General features: G+C 33.1%; 3 protein-coding genes across 5 annotated transcripts in view; all 3 read right to left on the reverse strand.

Moving 5' to 3' along the window:
• Positions 1 to 1,053: 1,053 nt before the first annotated feature.
• Positions 1,054 to 4,645, reverse strand: LOC120067254 (F-box protein At5g07670-like). The gene is made up of 2 exons (XM_039018783.2): positions 3,193 to 4,645; positions 1,054 to 1,666 (listed from the first exon to the last, which is right to left on the reverse strand). The coding sequence occupies exons 1-2, from the start codon at positions 4,260 to 4,262 to the stop codon at positions 1,408 to 1,410; spliced, it is 1,329 nt and encodes a 442-aa protein (XP_038874711.1). The 5' UTR covers positions 4,263 to 4,645; the 3' UTR covers positions 1,054 to 1,407.
• Positions 4,646 to 5,374: 729 nt separating this feature from the next.
• LOC120071667 (F-box protein At5g51380-like) lies at positions 5,375 to 8,453 on the reverse strand. Its single transcript, XM_039024045.2, has 2 exons — positions 6,884 to 8,453; positions 5,375 to 6,096 (listed from the first exon to the last, which is right to left on the reverse strand). The coding sequence occupies exons 1-2, from the start codon at positions 8,140 to 8,142 to the stop codon at positions 5,775 to 5,777; spliced, it is 1,581 nt and encodes a 526-aa protein (XP_038879973.1). The 5' UTR covers positions 8,143 to 8,453; the 3' UTR covers positions 5,375 to 5,774.
• A 5,263-nt stretch (positions 8,454 to 13,716) lies between these two features.
• LOC120083235 (structural maintenance of chromosomes protein 6B-like) overlaps positions 13,717 to 20,690 on the reverse strand; it is a 34,499-nt gene continuing 27,525 nt past the window's right edge. For 2 of the 3 annotated variants that reach the window (XM_039038913.2, XM_039038905.2), the window contains 13 exons: positions 19,279 to 19,483; positions 17,602 to 17,733; positions 17,302 to 17,416; positions 17,088 to 17,173; positions 16,906 to 17,001; positions 16,665 to 16,801; positions 16,477 to 16,579; positions 15,216 to 15,295; positions 15,028 to 15,106; positions 14,806 to 14,863; positions 14,434 to 14,531; positions 14,195 to 14,289; positions 13,717 to 14,052 (listed from right to left, as the gene is read on the reverse strand). In XM_039038913.2, the coding sequence (XP_038894841.1) occupies positions 14,001 to 14,052; positions 14,195 to 14,289; positions 14,434 to 14,531; positions 14,806 to 14,863; positions 15,028 to 15,106; positions 15,216 to 15,295; positions 16,477 to 16,579; positions 16,665 to 16,801; positions 16,906 to 17,001; positions 17,088 to 17,173; positions 17,302 to 17,416; positions 17,602 to 17,733; positions 19,279 to 19,483 (1,336 nt within the window). In that variant the 3' untranslated portion in view covers positions 13,717 to 14,000. Of the gene's footprint in view, positions 14,053 to 14,194; positions 14,328 to 14,433; positions 14,532 to 14,805; positions 14,864 to 15,027; positions 15,107 to 15,215; positions 15,296 to 16,476; positions 16,580 to 16,664; positions 16,802 to 16,905; positions 17,002 to 17,087; positions 17,174 to 17,301; positions 17,417 to 17,601; positions 17,734 to 19,278; positions 19,484 to 20,690 lie in introns of all 3 variants that reach the window. The other variant, XR_016530405.1, reaches the window with a different exon arrangement.

Consider the following 20,690-nt stretch of genomic DNA (forward strand, 5'->3'; position numbering starts at 1 on the left):
GGGTCGTTTGATAATTTTCAAAAACCAAAAATAAAAAATGAAATCTTTACCAAATAATACCTTAATTCTCTATCTTTTGTTTTTTTTCCGAAAATTTTGTTTTTTCTTAGTTTTTTTACCATGGTCTTCATCTTTTTTAGTCCTAACTAAACATTTGAATTCTTAATCAATTTCAAAAAATAAAAATAAATTTTAAAAAAGTGCTCTATTTTAGTTTTTAAGAACTTGACTTGATTTTTAAAAACATTCCTAAAATTTGGATAACAAAATAAAGAAATCATAGATAGTGATAGTCTTTATAAATTTTATTTTAAAAAATCAAACGATTATCGAATACCAAAATGAGGCCCGAAAACCTAAAATAGATGTTTTAAAATTCTAGTAATTATCAGAAGTCTTTTAATGCCTAAAAAACTACTTGATAAATGATATTATTCCAATAAGATGCAATTAACATTTTCCTGGCATCCAATTTATGTACAATAGATAGATATAAGGTGAGCTACTACATTTATATGTCAATTGAATTATATTCACTTCTGCGAATAATGTTCATAATTCTCTAGATATTTCCTATCACTTCCAACGATGCAAACACTAGACATATTGTCAATAAGTTCTTAACAAGTTCTCATTGTTCCAACTATCCCTTAATAATTGACCAAAAATGATAACTTAGAATGAAGTAAATACTTCTTTCCTTTTTAGTTCAACTAACATATGGCATTTGAGAGATTTAAACTTCCAACCTCTTTATCAATAGTTTATGAGCCATGCATAAACGAAATCATTTTAGATATGCTTTGGTTGTATTGATGCACAGTTCTTTTAAAGTAATTCTAAACTCATGTAACAAGATGTACCCAGACCAGACCACCTACATTGGATAGTAGGTAGCAACACAATGAGGTTCATAGTTAATTGTGCAAATCATAGTCTAGAATAAGCAAAACTTCTTTAGTTACTCTTAGCAATTGCTGCATCATAGAACAATTTCCAAGAAATAAAACAAAATGTCAAAGTTTATCTAACACCTACGTAGACCAAGGTCTCTTTTCAAAGGATCGATCATTGAATTTGTGCATTTCCTACTAAAAGAACAATTCTTTACAATTCAACTATTCCCAAGTACAATAATTAGCATATAGCATTGCTAAATCACATAATAATGTAGCTAAACTAAACTACTATTCTCTAGGAAAATTAAAGTTCTAGCAAATAGGTGAACTGGGTCAGGTTAGTTTCTAAGTGATACTGGAAACTAAAATGTGCTTTCTTTTATTGAACATCTACTCTAACCACCTAGCTTCATTATAAACCACTACGCTAAGTATGTTTGAGCTAACAATCGACAGTTGCAACATGGAGATTCTAAGCACACCATGCAGCAGTTCATTCCCGTGTTTGTTAGAAAAACCTCCCACCTTTCTTTCCCATACAAGTCCCGACCAGACTCGATGAGAGAAGCGATTTGGTATCTGGCCTCCATTTCAAATTCTTAAGGACGGAGAAGACTTCAGAAAGAGCAGGAGAGATGCAGCTATCTTTTATATTCTTACATGATACTACTTCGAGGCTTTGAAGCTCCTTCCACTGAAGAACTACTGACTCTAACCCTTCAGTCGTTAACAACGAACATCCTTCAAGGAAAAGCAACTTCACCCTCCTGTGCAAAGAGAATATAATCACAAATCAGGTACTAATCAGATAGCTTTAGTCAAAATGCTCGAGTCCAATTGAACTACCAGAGTCATCATTCATCAGGATATATTTACTTCAAGAAATTTTTAGCACATTCTTGGCATGTTCAACTTTAAGGGTTGTAAATGTGGTCTGATGGGACAAAAGCCACTTTCCAGTTTAATGAAAGAGAAGCCACTCGAGTGGCCAACCAAAACTAGGTCCACCAGGTAATAATTCCCTCCTTGTGGGCATCCGACAATAGGGCTTTGTGTAACTATGATATTAGTTTGATTTTGTTAGATTGGAGTCCCTTTTTTAGTTTGCTAGAGTTTGCCTTTTATTTTGTTGGACTAGTTTTTTTTGCATGCCCGTATACGTTCTTTCATTTCTATCAATGAAAGCTCGATTTCTTACCAAAATAATAATAATAATAATGGATGTTGTCCATTTGCTGAAAACAAATATTTCTGCACAAAACATAAATTTTACTCCCGTGCTGTAACACTTTACCGTGTGTTGGCCTAGTAGTAAATCAATGGCATGAGTTTGGTAAAGGACTAAGAGGGAATGGGTTCAATTCATAGCGGCTATCAACCTCAGATTTAATGTCTTACGAGTTTCCTTGACACCCAAATGTTGTAGAGCCAAGTAGGTTATCCCATGAGATTAGTCGAAGTGAGTGCATACTAGCCCGGACACTCAAAGATATTAAAAAAACACTTTACCATGTTCGTTTGGTGCATGAGATTGTCAGAAATGATGGATAGCCAAGGTCTAAAAGGTTAAGAGGTCATCCAAATTCAGAACCCAGACTATATGTCCATGAAAAAAATTCTATTTCTACTCCCTGGTTACATTTTGGTGACCTCTAAAACGAACAAAAAAGAATATTATTCTCTTCTTATGGACCCAAGAGTTCAGAACTTGACAGAAAAAACACCATGATAAATGAACGACAAAAGAAAGTAGCCATACATTGGAATGAGATAGTCACATAACAACACCCATTCAACAACAAAATTATTGCTCATCATAGTTCATGAAATCTTATGTGATCAGTCTTAGAACCATCTATCTGTAAGAGGCTCCTATGTCCCCTCAAAGCATATCAATTATTGAACTCTCAAATGATTTGGTGCTCTGCTCATTCAGGAATGCACTGAAAATGGCCAAGATGGGCTATGAAAGTATTTAAACTTCAACCAAAGAAACACAAAATAAAATGATAACAAGAAAGCATATCAAGAACAGTACAAAATTAACAGAGCAACAGCTAGCAACCTCTTCTTAGCATGCATCATACACCAATAACAAACAGTTGTACAACCTAGAACAGATGTTGTTCAAGTAAGGTCAGTACACCAATAACAAAATTAAAGGTTCCTATTAGCCTTTCACATCAATTGTACAATGAATGTCATCCCACAATGCAACATCTACTATTTACTTAAATTGGTTAACAGTATTTACAGTTAAACTAAATGCTCAGGGACATAAAGGATCCCTTACCAGCAGTTATTTGCAAAGCTGAAGATGCCATCATCCAGTCCCCAGCAGTCCCGGATCAAAATCTCCCTTGCGGCCCCACATGTCATAAATAAAGCCCTTACACTTACTTTATCCCGCAATTGAGAATTCTGCAAATGCAGCCGTTCAAGAGCGGGACAGGAGCTCAAATATTCATCAGGACCAGGATTTGCATCAATCCTCTTACATGACATTATCTTCAAAGTCTTCAAATTGTCACAATATGAAAGCCCAGCCAGCCAGCCATCATCCATCCTATGATCACAAAGTGTCAATTCCTCCAACATTTGGCAGCACTGTCCAATGGCTTTAATCCCATCAAAACTCCCTTCACACCCACTAAGCTCAAGCTTCACCAATCTTCTACAACCTCGAGCTACAATAGTCAGCCCAATATCTGTCACCAATGAAGTAAAGAACCCATCAACATTCCCAACTAACTTCAGTATTTGAAGATTCTCAAAAGCAGCAATTCCTTGGAGAATGCAGTCACTGCACTTATGCAGTTCAAGTTCTTGTAAAAGCTCACATTCCTTAGCCACATTCAATAACCCCAATTCACTACCACCAACAAGACCCAATTTCCGCAAATTTGGGCAACCACTAGCCAAAACCTTCAACCCTCTATCAATCAACACACTCTCCAGTACAATCTTCTCACCAACATTCGAACAGAGCAAAAACCAAGGATCAATATGCATCGAAAAAACCCCATGACTCAACAAAATACTCGAATTCCTAGACGAAACCCAACACCCAGAAACCAAATCCACTTGATTAAGATTAGGAAACCTTAAAACCAACCTACCCGAAAGAAGAAAGTCGAAATCCGTAACCCTGAGAGACCGTACAAGACGACCCTGTAAGTGAAGCCAACGCTTGCAAACAAGGAAGTTGGAGTTTCGTTGGCAATCAGGCAATTTGGAGAGAACACGAAGAAGAAGCTCGTCTGAAAGCAACAAAGTGAAGTCAATCAAATTAGAAACTGGGGATTTGGGTTTAGAATCAGGGGAAGAAATGGGAGAATCGCTGGACAAAGAATGGAGTCGCATTGAGACAATGACATGCTCAAGGAAGTCTCCTGTTTCTTGAACCAGACCTCCAATATTCCTTCTTCTTCTTGTTGTTGTTGAAGCTAGGGTTTGGTTGTGGCGAAGAATTGAAGAAAGGGAAGAGGATAAAGAAGCAAGAACTTGATTTCTCAGCCTCAAAATGACGGTGGAACAGAACAAGCAGTAATTTTCAGGAATAAAAAAGACATCTTTCTCTATGGGTTTTGGAATTGGATTGTGACATTTTTGGAAATACAAATTTAGGGATTATATTATTAACCAAAATGATAAGATTGAATGATGCCTTTCTTTTGGTGGAAGGGAAAAAATTGGGGTTATAACTTGGAACTAGAAGTGGGTTTAGGGTTTTTTTTTTTTTTTTTAATCTAAATTTGATTTGGTTAAAATTGAATTAGTTAAAAAATGATTGGCATCATCATAATTGAATGTACCATATTTGTTATCACAACTGATCAAATCCACTTAAATCACTGAGTTGATATGAATGAACATTTATAGTTCAACAACTTTTGGGTGAGAAATTAACTTTTTAAATATTAAAAAGAGAATTTTTAAATAATATATTAAATCCATTTTATAATTATGAAAATCACAAGAATAAATAATCAGCCATAATATTTTGTATGTCTTTGTCATTTGTCATATTTAAAGTTAGGAGGCTTATAGTATATCGTAAATAATTTAATATGAATACGTTTTTGTTTTGCTTACTAAAAAATTTTCTTTAGACAATTTCACGAGCATTACAAGTGTTCATTTTACTAGTAAATATAGACGAAAGAAATTGCATAAATTTGAGAATGTATTGTTTTATTTATACATTTATAACTTGAATATACCATTAGTACTTTCCCTGCCTTAACTTTCGGGTAGTGAATCTAAAATAAATGAGTATAAAGAAAGAATTTATTAACAGAAAATAACTTGAGTCATTTTTTCCTTTCTAAAAAAATTAGTATTGTACTGAATGTTGAATTCAAAATACAACATGAAAACAGTCAATTTAAACGTACCTCAAGGCATCAATTATCATTCCGACAATCAATGATTCGATCCCTCAAAGTTTGATGAAAGCATTTATGATCAAAATATAACATTCAGAAACTGTAGTAATCTACAGCGATGCCAGTATTTCTATTAAGCTTAACAATGGAGGAAATGATGGTATTCCTTTACAAAGTGTCCACTTGTACTAAGAATAGCAATTACTTAACCAAACTATACTAGTACAATTCTAATATACACTATTTCCAAGGAGTAGATAACTAAACTTGCTCAATACACATATCAATTTCCAATTAAAATGAGCAAATTCACCAACGCTGAGGTTGATATTCTGCACTAACATCCCTGGCATCTTAATCTTCCCTCTGCAAAGCATAAAGATGAAAATCTAGTTATATGTTGTCAACATGTCAACATCTAGTTATCGACGATCAAGAAGACGATTACAGTACGACAATGTCTTCAGAGCAATTCGTTCGAGGGTTTTCATGTCTGTCGTGCACTTGTGTGGTCATAAACACCGGGTAGAACTTTTATGTCCCATGTCTTTTTGAAAAATCTACCACCCTTCTTTCCCATGTGAGTGCCAATGAGGCTTGAAGGGAGCAGAGATTTGGAATCTGGCCTCCATTTCAAATCCTTGAATGTTGAAAACAAGGAAGAAAGTGCAGGAGAAATGCTGCTCTCTTTTATGTTTTTACACGATACGACTCGAAGACTTTGAAGCTCGTTCCATTGAAGAATTACAGACTCTAAACCCTCTGTTGTTAGCAGTGAACATCCTTCGAGAGAAAGGAACTTCACCCTCCTGTTAGAAAAGTAACCACAAATTAGACACAGATTGAAACAGGATGAACAGATCTTAATTTCTTCAAGTTCGAGTGGGTCAAGTTTTACTTTAATACCGGAACTTTAACCATTGATCTATACAAATGGATCCCTAAGAACAAGGACCGACCTAGAAAGAACCCAACCACGAAAAAATTATTCAAAAGAATTCAATAATCTGTATGTTCTTAATAAGTAATAACCATTTTATATTATATAAATTCGAAAAAAATTTCTCTCTACATCTAATGCCTAATGGTAAAAAACTGCTGGACACGTTGTGACGACCTCACCAAGACTGTAAGTGGTTCTGCAAAAATTCAGGAACCTAGACCAGCAAAAATCTGACACCGTTCTACTTCTAAAAGCCAAAAGGATTAAATAGTTAGCCATGGAGATTTTGATTGTCACATTCCAATCAAAAACCACATGTTTTATGCAAAAGTAAATTTCTTGTGTCTCTAACATTTTTTTTTCCTTTTTTATATTGTAGACTTTGTCCTTTCAATTATCTTCCCAAGCCTAGACCGTAACGACTTCTACAGCCTCCATTGAAGCCTATATCTATTAGTGCACTCAATGTGATGGCCCTTGCGTTGTATTAAAATAATCTACACAGGGTAAGAAATTATCTGGAAATAATATAAACCACCAAAGAGAACTCTGCTTAGCATATCAGTAATTTGAACAGTGAACTCCATTTAAAGCCACAGAATCTTTGGAATAGTTAAGTAAGTTATGATAGTTAAAAAGGAGAAATTATTTACCAGCAGTGACTTGCAAAGCTAAATATGCCATCAACCAATCCCCAGCAATCACTGATGAAGATCTCCCTCGCAGCCCCACAAGTAATAAACAATGCTCTAGCACTCTTTCTATCTCGTAGTTGACAATTCTGCAAATGTAACCGCTCAAGAGCAGGACAGGGACTCAAATATTCATCGGGTCCAGGATTCGGATCAATCTTTCTACATGACATGATTCTCAGAGTCTTTAAATTCTCACAAAACGAAAGCCCGGCCAACCATCCATTGTCCATCCTATGATCACAGAGTGTGAGTTCCTCTAACATTTGACAACACTGTCCGATAGCCTTAATGCCATCAAAACTTCCCTCACAACCATTAAGCTCAAGCTTCACCAATCTTTTACAACCTTGAGCTAATATAGTCAACCCAATATCAGTAACCACTGAGCTATAAAGACCATCAACATTTCCAACTAACTTCAGTATTTGCAAATTCTCACAAGCTGCAATTCCTCTCAACAGATTATCATTACACTTGTGCAATTCAAGTTCTTGCAAAGTAACACATTCCTCAGCCACACTCAATAATCCCAACTCACTCCCACCAATAAATGCTAATTTGCGCAAATTTGGACATCCACTAGCCAATGTCTTCAACCCTCTATCAATCACCATATTATCAAGTATAATTTCCTCACCAACACCGGGAATAGGCAAAAACCAGGAATCAACATGCATTGAAAAAATCCTATTACTCAACAAGATACCAGAATTTCTAGAAGACATCAACGACCCAGATACCAAATCCACACGGTTAAGATTAGGAAACCTCGAAATCAACCTACCCGATAAGAGAAAGTTCAAATCCATGACTCCGAGCGACCGTACAAGACGGCCCTGTAGATTCAGCCACCGTTTGCAGACGAGGAATGTGGAGTTCCGCTGAGAATCCGGTAGCTTCGAGAGGATCCTGAGAAGAAGCTCATCGGAGAGAAGCAGCGTACGATCGATTTTGCAGAAATTAGCGAGCAGGGGTTTGGTCTTGGAGTTGGGGGTAGGAATGTGAGAGTCTTTAGACAAGGATTGAAGTTGCATAGCAACAATAACATGTTCAAGCGACTTGGTATTCTTCAGCCACACATCAGACCAACGCGGTGTCCTCTTCTTCTTCACCGGCGAGCTAGGGTTGGTTTGAGGGCTTGGAACAGAGGAAATGGAGCTTCTTCGTCTTTCAGCTTCAAACAACACCGACTGAGGTCGTTGATTTGCATATCCCATGGTGGTATTACTCTCTTTTCTTTGACGTTATGTTCTTCAAGGTTTAGTCGTGTTCTACCGCATGGATTCACCAATCAGAGCTCGAAATCTGCAGGATTTGAGTTGATGAATTGATTAGACCCTTCACATTCTCATTACAGAACGGATTTTTGGGGTGTTTTGCTTCGAACTTTCTTCTTCTTCACTCTAATTTGAATCGCTCTCTCTTTCACTCTGAGCTTTTTGGTTGTCTCTGTAGCCAACGGGCAAAGGGAGTTTGTAGGGTCCTCCAATTCCAATTTTTGAACATTTTTCTTTATCATTTAAAGTTTGCTTCTTTTTGTTCTTATTTTCCATTTTTGTATTATTTTTTTTTTCCTATTTTACCTTTGGGATTGCGTTGGTAATATCTTACCATTTTAAACACTTCTAATTTATCTATGCTAAGTTGGATTGGATTATTTTTTAGGTATGTACATACATCACTTTTGATTATTTTACCTAAGTAAATGAAAATCAATGGGACGAAATTAATTGAAATGAAATATTATCTTCTCATTTTATTTTCAAAATTTCGTCTAGAATTAAGATCGAAAAAATATGGAGTGTGTTTACTTTTATATCTGTATGTGTTTTCTTTACTTTTTTCTAATTCAACAGCATACGAAATAAAATTATTCAAATTTTTTACTTTTTACAGAGTTTTATGTCTTAATCGGTTGATGTTAGCATATAAGATATTTTCTTAAAAGATCATGTGGCAAAATACAAAAGAGGGGAGACTTAATTAGTCTCTATGATAAATGGTTTCTTTTCAAATATTAAAACAAGCATTGGAGAGTTTATTGGTCTTTTTTATATTATTATTTTTGTACTTGGTCTACTATTAATGTTCGATTTAGATTTTTTTCAAAATATCACAATAAATTATGTGATTTTTTTAGTACAAAAAATGAGAGAAACAAAAGCAACAACTTCAAACACCCACTAAAGGTGGTAACAGAGTCGGGGTGGGGTGGGGATGGGGGGCATCCATGTTCCCGTGGCGATTTTTAATCATGTCCCCACCTCATTCCCTATTTTGGGGAGGTGGGGTCGGGGTTAGGGTCGAGTAATCCCCATTCGGGGATTCGGGTCCTCGCAGAGAAAAATCTCTGTTTTTATTTTGTTATTTTATTATTTTTATTATTTAAAATTAACTAAATTTAATATTTATATTGAAATGGTAAACTATATAGTTATTTAAATTAAACATGGCATGTTTTTCTTATTATAAATTAATAAAAATTAAATTTATTATATTAAATTTTTTAAATTAAAAAAAGAAAAAATAAACTGAAAACATACTGTTTCAGTAATATATTATTATTTTTATTGTTGTTGTTATATATATATATATATTAACAATTAAAAAAATTAGGGGACAGGGATCGGGTTTGGGTTCGGGGACCCAACTTAAATCCCCAGTTTAACCTTCGTCTCCGGTCAAACCGAAGATTCATTGCCTCAATCGAGTCGGGGACCCGCAAGAACCCGATCCACGGGAAATTTTGTCATCCCTAATACCTACCAATATGGGTGTTTCTCAATCTAAACGACAATGGTATTCGCCATCTCACATAATTAGATAAGTTGTTTGCAACTATATTCCAACTTCTATTCTTAAATGTAGAGAATGATATGAACAAAAGTTTGTAATAGAATATTTTTCAAAACAAAAAAGGAGAGGTAAAGTTCTTAATATGAAAAACTGGATCATGACACGTGGAGCATTACAAATGGAGAGCTTATAACAAAATTTACAGAGAGGAGAAAGGAAATAACTATATAATAAAGGCCGAAGAAAATACATTTTATCACTTCTAGGCAATCTAATACAAGTTGTCGTTGATGATAAGTTCCAATTTTATCAACAAATTGGGAGAAGTTTGTTGTTAAATTGGTCTCTTTCCTTTAAAAGTTTCCAAAGGGTCAATGTGTTTCAACTTATAGCGAGTGAAAACCTACCTCGAACATTGTCGTAATTCCAACTAGAAGAGCAACTGCTTCGTTAAGTTTCATCAATTCAAACAATATTTAAACATATTACACTACATTTTACCATCTAAGTTTTGACTATCCTATTAAATTTGGCAACATCTGAACATAGGAATGCGATGAATTAAGTTTAAAGAGTCGCCACATATTCGTGATGTGTGAAAATAAATGGATATTTGAATTAAGTAATAAGAAATTGAGTAAAAAGAGATGAGTTTAGGTCAATACACTTCATTGGCGGGTTTATGATTTGTAAAAATAGGTTTATAGATAAAGATATGGATTTTATAAGTATTGATTTATGTAACTTTTTTGGACACAAATTGGGGTGAAAAGATTTAAACCACATACCTATTTATCATTAATACATGTAAATGCCAATTGAACTAAGTTGATTTGACTTGATTTAAGTAACTTGAATATTAAGTATGAGATAAACAAATTTGTAGTTTGAGATTTACAAATTATTTCAAATATAATAATAATGATAATAATAGTAATAAATTTGCATAAGTGGATCAATTAAGAAGTTTTACTTTAAAAATGGGTAAAGAAAGAATGTGAAACCCCAAAACTAGACAAAGAGAAGTACCTAACATGAAATTAGACCACGAAGTTGGGGTGTTTTAGGGTTGTTTTTAACATTATTTTTCTCATGCATTTTTTTATATATCTATATATACATTTTTTAAACTAGAAAACATTTCATTCTCTCTTATTTTTAAGATAAAATTGAGGTCTCAATTTTATGAAAATGTCAATGAAAATATCGATAAAACGTTGATGCCACTCAATATATATTTCTAGAAAAACATAAAATAAACATATTATGCTTATAATTAAGTAAAAATGATTTTTTTTAAAAAAATATTTATTTTAAATGATAAAACTACTAGAAATGTTTACAAATAATAGCAAAATATCATAGACTATTATCTGTATCTATCTATCACATATAGATTGTGAAATTTTGCTATATTTGTAAATATTTTTGTCCATTTTTCTATATTTAAAAACCGCCCTTTTTTAGTACAACAATTATAAAGTGAATGATTGATCCTCTAACCTTTAGGGACGATGGTCATACCAATACCACTTAATCAAGTCCACTTTAGCAATTAAGTTAAAATTATTATTATTTATATTATATTCATATTAATGACATTTTGTTAATTTATTATATGTTTTAGTGATTTTTCTATGATATAATAGGAATGTCAATTCCAATTCAATGTCGATATTCGATTTATTAACATATAAAAATATCTATGAAAGATGTCCATATGTCAACAAAATTTAGTATCACGTTTCTTTCAAATAAAGAAAAAATTATATCACATTGTAAGGTCATATAGTCAACATAAAAAAAGATGATAGTCTAAGGGCTCGTGAAAGTAGGAATGAAAAATTAAATGATAACTAATAAGTAATAAATAAATAAGTAAATATTACTATTTTTTTTATTTATACCTGAGAACCAAAGTTTAGATCTAGATTCAATTATATATAGTTGAAAATGAAGAAAGATAATTTTAAGCAAAATAATGTCTTTTAAGTTTTGGATCTAATTTTATTTGATGATTAGGTTTCAAAATGTTACAGTTTTATTTAAATTTGAGTTTGATTTCAACTTGGTTTCTATATTTCAAAATTTTACGATTTTACCTTTGAGATTTGAGTTTTGATTCAATTTAGTCATATGTTTCAAAATCCACAATTTTAACTTTAATTTTTCCAATAAATACTCACATTTTAAAATGAATTAAAATTTTAAATTTAGTTTGAATAGTAAAACTTAATTAATTAATATTTATTTTAATTTCCTTAAAATTAATTAATTGTCATGAACACTAAAATTGGAAAAGTGAATATTTTGAAAAACTGAGATTCAAAGTGTAAATTTTAAAATTTATTGACCAAATAAAATAAAAATTAAATTTTAAAAGTAAAATTGTAACATTTGAAGCTTAAGACTATATTAAAAGTTAAAATAAAACTCAAAACGATGTGAGTTTAGGTTTTGTTTTGTAATGAGGAGTAAAGTGTCACATTACCGTTAATTAGCCGTTAAATCCAAATATTATTTTCAACCATTTGGGACCCAAAATTTGAAGTCTTGGATCACATCATTGAGAGTGAAAGGGAACAGAAAGTCAAAATAAATTTCCGTTGACAAGTCATCGAATATCAAATAATGAATTGGTTTGTATTTGTAAATATTAGATTTAAGCAAATAGTTTCTAAAAAAAGAATTCTATGACACTTTTTTTTTTTTTTTTTTAAATCTTTCAAAAGTGAATGAGTTCAAATTGGTGGCCCTAGGAGTGTACATGAATTGGATTGAGGATATTTTTTATCTACATGACTAATAACTAAAATCTCAAAATTCATTTATTAAATTCTAGATATCTCACATCGATGATATTTATTACAAACTTTAAAAAGGACAAACATTATAATAATTTTAAAAAAAGAAATATTAAAAGTTTACAAATTCATTGATCCAAAGTAGTCAAAATTTACATAGAGAAATACGTACGTGTATATATATATATTCATATATATATATATATATATATTATTTTATATGTATGTATAACCAACCCGAGACCCAACCCAACTTGACAAAATTAAAAAAGAAAAAATTAACTCAACCCAATCCAACCCAACCCAAGAACAAAACTAACTCAACCCAATCTTACATTTCAAAAACCAAAGACTAAATAATTACCAAACGAGACATAAGTTTTTTATAAATTCAACACTCATGTTCCAAGAAAAAAAATAAAGTTTGCATAATTTAGACCTCGTTTGGTAACCATTTAGTTTTTTTTATTTTTTTAGTTTTTGAAAATTAAACCTATAAACACCAATTTCAATTCTAAATTTCTTGTTTTATTATCTACCTTCTACCGATATTTTCAAAAACCAAGCCAAGTATTAAAAACTAAAAAAAGTAGTTTTTAAAAACCTTTTTTTCTTTTGGAGTTTGCCTTAGATTCGACTCTTTTACGTAGCATAGATGGAAATCATTGCAAAAATTGAGAGGATATAAGCTTAATTTTCAAAAACAAAAAATGAAAAATCAAATGGTTATCAAAGGAGGCCTCACTGATTGACTCTTGTTTTTCGAAATAAGATTCAGTTATATATATATATATATATATATAATTATTTTTTTTTAAAAAAAAAAAAAAAAAAAAAAAAACTAACCAACAGTGAAATGAGGTGCCATAAGCAGAGCAATTTGTACGAGTTTGCATGTAGCTATTTATACTCCATACCAAAATAATCTCCCTCTCTCTCTCCCTCTCTCCCTCCCTCCCTCAAGATATTATTTACAAGTTTAGTCCCTCATCTTACATATTTGTGTCTAACAAGTTCTTATAAGAACAAGTAAAGAAAACAAATTTGAACATTTTTTAAGTTTAAGGACCAATTAGCAAAAACTTAGAAGTTTAGGAACTAAACTTGCAATTTAACTTTGTTTTTTTCATTCCAAACAAAGATAAACCGTAAAAGAAACAACAAGAACAAATAGAAACATTAATCTCAAAGTTTCCCGAAATAGCTACTTCTATTATAACCATGTTGAGTACATCATACATTAAGCCTATACAAAAAGAGCGTTTCTTTGCCTTTCACCTATTAATTGTCCTTCTCTACTTTCTCATAGATATGACCGTTAATTCTACAATTGGTTTGAATATGGAGAATATACATAAAAGATGGTAAATTATCCAGAAGGATGAATAAGTTGAAAATATATTGGAACAAAAAAAGATGGGAATCATACAGAAATCGTTGAACAGATTGAGCTCTCACCAGCAAGAACATCATGATCAAGGAGCTGCCATTTGCTGCTTCTTGATTCGTTCTCCTTGTTTTACCATGCTGTAGTTAGATCCCCAAACGTAAAGTGTCTCAATACTTATGCATAGTTTTAAGAGAAGTGAGAAATTTGTGCATATGCAGTTAAAGATCACATCATTAACTATACTAAGTGAAACTCAAAAGATTTAATCTCTGTAATTACCCAATATCATGCGGCGTTATAAATATCCATTGGGAGCCTTGTGCCAATGCAAAATCCACAAGAGTGTCCAAGCTAATTTTCCGACTTACAGCGTCCTGTGAACTTATTGGGAAGCTTGTGAAAAGACTCAACTCTTTTATGTTTCAAATATAAGTTTTAGACAACATTCTCTGTGGCCATCCATATCAGAAATATAATTGAAATATAAAAAGGATGACAAGAATGAGACAGTAGCTCACCATAAACACATCAAATTCATCCATTGCTCGAAATGGGGCTTCAGTCATATCGTGTAACGCCAAAGCAAAGCATAGTGTTGAAAATGATCGTTCTCCACCTAATATCGTTCAGTTTCATTATTTCGCAACCATCATCTTTCAATGTAAGCTATATATACATAGATTAATAGACATCTCAAAAAAAATTCCACATTCAACAAAGTTGAGGGAGGCACGTAAACAGGTTAATGCATAAACCATTAGAGGTATTAACAATCTGAAAGTAGAAACCGAAAATCATTAGGCAAAGCATTAAGTAACTATAGCTAAGATGTTCCATACAGAAAAACCAAACCAAATGGATATTATGCTGTCAATTTATGAAAAAGAAACCTGAAAGTCCACGGGTATCACGAACAGAACTGCTGGATGCATCTTGGGGCATCTTCACCTGTTGAGTATTGAAGAAATGCATATTTCAATAACATAAATCAATATGAAGTTTCTAGATTGGAAACCATTAAAGTGGGGGGGAAAAGACCCCAAAAAAAAAATCCACAACAATTGGTGGAAAAGATGTCTTTTCATTCCATGAAATCCATTAAGTGGGCTTACCTCAACTGAGAGGGTCTTTTCCTCGTAATTAACTTTTATATGTCCGCTGATCCCTTTTTTTCTTAAATGGCCATTAAATCTGAACAAATGTATCATAGTCAAGTAAAGTCCAACAAACTTTAACTAATATCATCAAATGTTAAAGACAACAAACTGAAGATCTTTGAGAGTGCAAAAGAAATTCATACTGCCAAGTCAATTGGCGCTTCAAAAGACTAGCATTCCTTTCAAACTTGTTCCACCGTTGCTCAAGAGCTTTCTGGCAAGCCTGTAATTTAATTCAAGAGTAGGTTACAAGTAAGAATACTTTCTTGGAGACTACAGAGTACATAAATAGGGTTTAGGGGCTCATCCTGTCTTAAACAGAATAAAATGCAATTTGACAGTACGCTATTAAATATTAACAGCTAATGCAACTAGTTTCATTTTCTGACATCATTTCATTTAAAACAATAATGATTCCTTAAAAAAAGTTCGCATTTAGATACAACTAGATTTGTGCTATTTGTCAACCCACTATAAGTCCCATTTCATCCGTTAGCTTTGTGATTAAACTGAAAATGAAGTTTTTGTAGTGGTCTTACTAAAACGGATTTTTCTCATAATGGGAGCGGAGCTTACAATTACATATCCTACAGAATGCAATGTAATCAATGACAGAAAAACTTCAACTATAATTCTCTTCTTTTGGATAGTTTAGTGCCTTTTTTCCTTAAAAAAAAAAAACCAAAAACAAAACAAAACAAAATAAAAAAACTGGTATAGTTCTATTTGATTCCGTAGTTTCTCTCTTTCTTATTCATCGTTTCAAGGAGAAAGCTGAAGTTTAATGGTTTGATTTCATTACGAGCATTTTATGGGGTACATGGTCAGAAAGGAATCGCAGATTTTCCTTTTGTAGAAATCGATAGGGACTTCTTCACTTTCGGGGGCAAAGTAGAAAATTGTGTAGATACAAACTCCATTAAATACACTCTACTTGCTTTAAATATTTCATCGAACTCTAATCTAAACCACTTCTGTTCGATAGAACGTATTCAAAGACATTTGCCAGCCTCCTGTGAACCACAAAGAAAACCAAGGAGGAGAGAATCCTCAGGCTCACTCTCACAACAAAACTCAGTCATCAGAACTCAATCATCAACAAGCTGATTGCCACAATATCAACATTTTAGGCAGCCACTAAGCCATTGAAAAAAAAAGGTGGGCATCTAAATGCAAAAAGGTCAGATTTATAGTGTGTGCGCATTTTATTCCTAGTTTTGAAACTAATCGACAATCAAGAGAAGAATGCAAGATTTCTAGAACCACAAAACTTAAGGTAATGCAAAATAGGAATATGTGTGTGCACGAGAACATAAATAAGATGTCAAAGAATAAAGTATAAAATTCATAGGCAGATAGAACATCCATGAAAGTCAAAGGAGAGAAAAAAATCAACTAACTCACATCCAACTTCTCTCTAAAACTTTTATAAGTCTGTTGTTTTCTTATAATTGTACGCTCCTTTTTCTCATACATCATCCTCAGGTCTTCAAGAGATTCAGAACATCTGGGAGGGACTAAAAGGTTAGTATATCTTGATCATAATTGAGGCTTGGCATTTTCAAAATAAAGTAATGAGTTAATGTCAAAACCGTCTGGTCTCGTTATTAAGTCTCTGATTTAGCCTTGTTAATTGTGCACTGAGTTGTTCAGGTGTGCTCCCATCCCAATCACCTAAAGCCTCAATTTCACTCTCAGGACATATTATTGAAGCCTTACTGTAGCTCTCCTGCAATTGTGATGTCATCATGTCATTGCATGAACAAAAAGTTGATCATGCTATGCTGTAGACTAATAGGTAGTGTACATGTCGTAGTATAAGATCATAATTACCTTACGATGGCGCTCAAACTCCTCATATTGTCTCTCTGCCTCTTTAATATCAAAAAGGACCTTGTTAGTCATAATACCTTCATAATGATCCTTCTCCTGTGACATTTTTATATTCTTATACATTAATTAACTAATAATGAGCAGCAAAATTTTCAATGAACTATCCGTAGAGCAGGAATAACCTTTTCTGCAGAATGCAGTTCTCGTTCAATCTGCAACATATCTCTCTCAGCTTCTTCAAATGCATCAATTTCTCCTTTTGCTGACTCTATATATATATATATATATATATATATATATTGGTGGAGAGAGAAGAGGAGCGATCACTTAATAAGAAAAAAAGATAAAGAAAGATACTTATGAAGAATCTGAATGTCAAAATCACTGCCTGCGTACCACAGAGATTCTCAAATGATACTTTAAGATCTTTTGCCTTTGCTTCCGCTTCTTTCATCCTAACTTGAAACTTTTCCAGAAGCAACTTATTCTCTTGTATCTCCTCTTCAATTTTCTGGTAATCATTCCCAAGAATACAATGATATTAAAAGAATTATGCAATTAAGATGATTTTTTTTTCTTGCATCTCCTCGTGAATTATGTAATTAAGAAAAAACATCCACATACTTTGACAGGTGTGATGGTAAATTTGTTTGCACATATGTTACGTAAAACACAAATGCTACAAGCAGATCTTACAGAAATTTCTTGATGAAGCTCATCCACATTTGATGAAGGCAATGAACTAGCCTCAGCAACTTGAGACTTCCGTAAATCTTGCAGCTCCAAATTTTTGGACATAAAAAACCGTTCCGCACTCCGACACTTCCTCTTCAAAAAAAAAAAATAATAACAAAGAATCAGATGATGGCATGATAAAAAAATATTTTGCAAAAAAAAGCTACAGAAACACAAGGACATCTCCTAGTTGGATGTGTTTTTGTTACGAAATTTTGGGGGCTACATTCGTCACTCTTTTGGCTGGACCAAGGCCATACCAAAAGGACCCACAACAGCTACTGTTTAATACACTCAAAATCCATCCCCCTACTAATTTCGTAACAAAGGCCCTTTTGGAGAATTTTATTCATGCTACTTGCTGGATCCTTTGGCAAGGTATTTTCCAAGATAAGGTACAGTGAATTCATTTGCGGTACACCTAATCTAATTCATTGAACATTTGCCAAAATTTAAAAGGATGCAACTACTAAATCCATTAGAAATAATAATTCCAAGACAAGTCCTTAGAACTCAAGGACACAGTTGTACAACCTATAGAACAAATCCTATTCAAGTAAGGTCGTAATTTCAAGACAAATCTCCAAACCACAACCCCGAATAAAAGAAAAGATTAGCTCAAACTATTGATAATTTGCAATTCAAGATCGTAAGGAAATAAACTTCAACCAAATGGATACAAGAAAATAAGAGGATGAAGCATCTCAAAAAGAAGACCGACAATTTCATTATGCTACTGAAATGACCGTCTTCCATCAACAAAGAAAAGAAAGGAAGAAAGAAAATTGTAAGAACTTTGTCGTTCAGAAGATGGAAGAACAAGTAAAACCTTAGGGAATTACTTTCTGTCGAAAATAGCATATTGCCCTAGGGGTTTTTTAGTAATTTCTTATACCCTAGGACTTCCCATTATCTATTTATTTGGCCTGTTCTCTTGTACTTTGTGTATCAAACCAATAATAAAAAATAAGACTCAATCGTGGGTTTTTCACATAAACTGTGTGTTCGTTTTTCGTTTTCTCTTTTCATCACTTTCAATGATGTTCATGAGAATTTCTCACAGAAAAGATCCAAATCCACCATTTACTTGAAACCCAATTTTACTTTCACTAATTAATTTAATTAAGGAATTACTTCCAAGAAAAATCTCCACTACTATTTTCCACTAGAGGATCTGTTTCTTCTGCAAAGACTACCAACACCAAAGCCTTTGTTTACAAATGGGAAAGATACCACCTCTCAAGAAATGATATGCAGCACTCTCATCTGCCTCCAAAGAAAATCTTCCATCAACTTTGCAGTGTAATGACCTACTTTGGAATTTTTAACTGTCTCTAGTCTACAGTAGTGTTGGCTATGGTTTGCCTTATTTTTATCAATAAGTCAACCAAAGCTAACCTTTATCGGTTAAATTCTTTCCTGTAATTGAGAATTTCATGACTTGGATCTGGACACACAGAATCAAGCAACAATAAATGCAATCCATGATGTAGAAAGTGACTGCACTTCGGTTATTCCATCTAAAAAACAAATCACAGTGAACCTCCCATCCAACCAAACAGGAAAAATAGATAACCAAGGACCAAAGTACACAAAATAATGATTACAATAATACATGTCATTGGCAAACCAGAATACCTTCGCATTGCTTAGGTTGTCTTCAAGATCCCGGAGTTGTTCTTCTGAAAGTCTCTTCCTCTTCCTACATTGTTCAGCTTCTTGCTTTACATTCAATGCATCTTTTTCAAGACTTTTAATTTGGTCTTCAAAGGAACTACAAAGTCTGCCACTTCTGGGTCTTCTAACTGGGGGAAGAATTGTCTGAACAGAACCTCGAGAAAACCTATAAAGAAATGATGATGAATTCTTTTAGATCAATAATTACCGCATGACAAACAAAAACACATTTAACAATAATCACTTTTTACATGGATTCATGTAAGTCTGCAGAAATCTCCATCCGCAAAAAGTCAAAATTTAACTAACTACAGTTCCTTGAGACCCAACTCCTTTTCTTGTCCCTAACATTCAGGAAACGATAGGGAAAATTTTGTCCTGATTTCATCTGCTGAAAAAGATTCTTGATTGAGGTCCTTCTTGTAAGGATTCAGCTGTCAGAAGAGATTCTCCTCCTTTTTGGAGCTGGAAGATGATGCATATCGTATAACTCCATACCATAGAGGGAAAAAAATATTCTTAAGCCAAATGCTGTAGGATGACAGTTAAGACTTAAGCCTAACAAATGTATATTCTTATTCTTGCATTTTTGTCTATGACGATCACTTAAAGTTAAGGTTCTTTTTCATTTTTAATACCCATCTCCTCGATGGTTCATTATAAAGGTAAACAAAAAGAAAATGGTATTTTTTTTTATTGGTATTGATATAATTAAATTTACCTTAACCCATCAGCTTAAGCTTTTGGGTTAATCGGTGATTTAACAATGATACCAAAGTAGGAGGTCCTGAAATTAATACTTTTGTTACAATAAAGAGAATTTACTATCCCCAATTTTTTAACCTCCAGTCAATTGCATTAGTAAATGCTTATCTTCATCTTAAACTGGAATTGTACCCCTCATTTGAAAATTAATTATTTGCCGTCTCTTTTCTATGAAGTTTTTAACTGACTTCTTGTCAAGTGTATGGTTTCTAGAAGCAAATTTTGGAATAAACCAATGAGAAAATATCATATATAACAAAAATGAACAATAATCCATTCCTTAAGTCTCAGGGTGTATGTTGAGAATTCCACATTGTAAAAATCAAGGGACCTCACACTCATTATAAGATAGACAGGCTACTCTTCTCATTGTCATTTGGTTTTGAGATGGAACCCCATGTTATCTAATATGGTATCAGAGCCCGTAATGCCCAAACGAGTATTCGGTCCAAGAAAGAAAAATTATGATTCGATCAAGAATGGTGAACCCAAAAGATGCACCATCTTGAGGGGGTGCGGTGAGAATCCCACATGGGAAAAATCAAGGGACCTTGCACTCCTTATAAGATAGATGAGCTACTTCTCTCATTGCCAATTGATTTTGAGAT

This window comes from Benincasa hispida, chromosome 1 (genome assembly GCF_027475165.1).
Source record: "Benincasa hispida cultivar pf3 chromosome 1, pf3_genome.v1.1, whole genome shotgun sequence".
NCBI lineage: Eukaryota > Viridiplantae > Streptophyta > Magnoliopsida > Cucurbitales > Cucurbitaceae > Benincasa > Benincasa hispida.

Excerpts from the sequence above, each read along its gene's own strand:
- LOC120071667 (XM_039024045.2), bottom strand. The coding sequence starts at position 8,142 with ATGGGATATGCAAATCAACGACCTCAGTCGGTGTTGTTTGAAGCTGAA. Across the intron at positions 6,097-6,883 it reads AGCTTTGCAAGTCACTGCTG|GAGGGTGAAGTTCCTTTCTC; the intron begins GTAAATAATTTC and ends CTTTTCTAACAG.
- LOC120067254 (XM_039018783.2), bottom strand. The coding sequence starts at position 4,262 with ATGCGACTCCATTCTTTGTCCAGCGATTCTCCCATTTCTTCCCCTGAT. Across the intron at positions 1,667-3,192 it reads AGCTTTGCAAATAACTGCTG|GAGGGTGAAGTTGCTTTTCC; the intron begins GTAAGGGATCCT and ends CTCTTTGCACAG.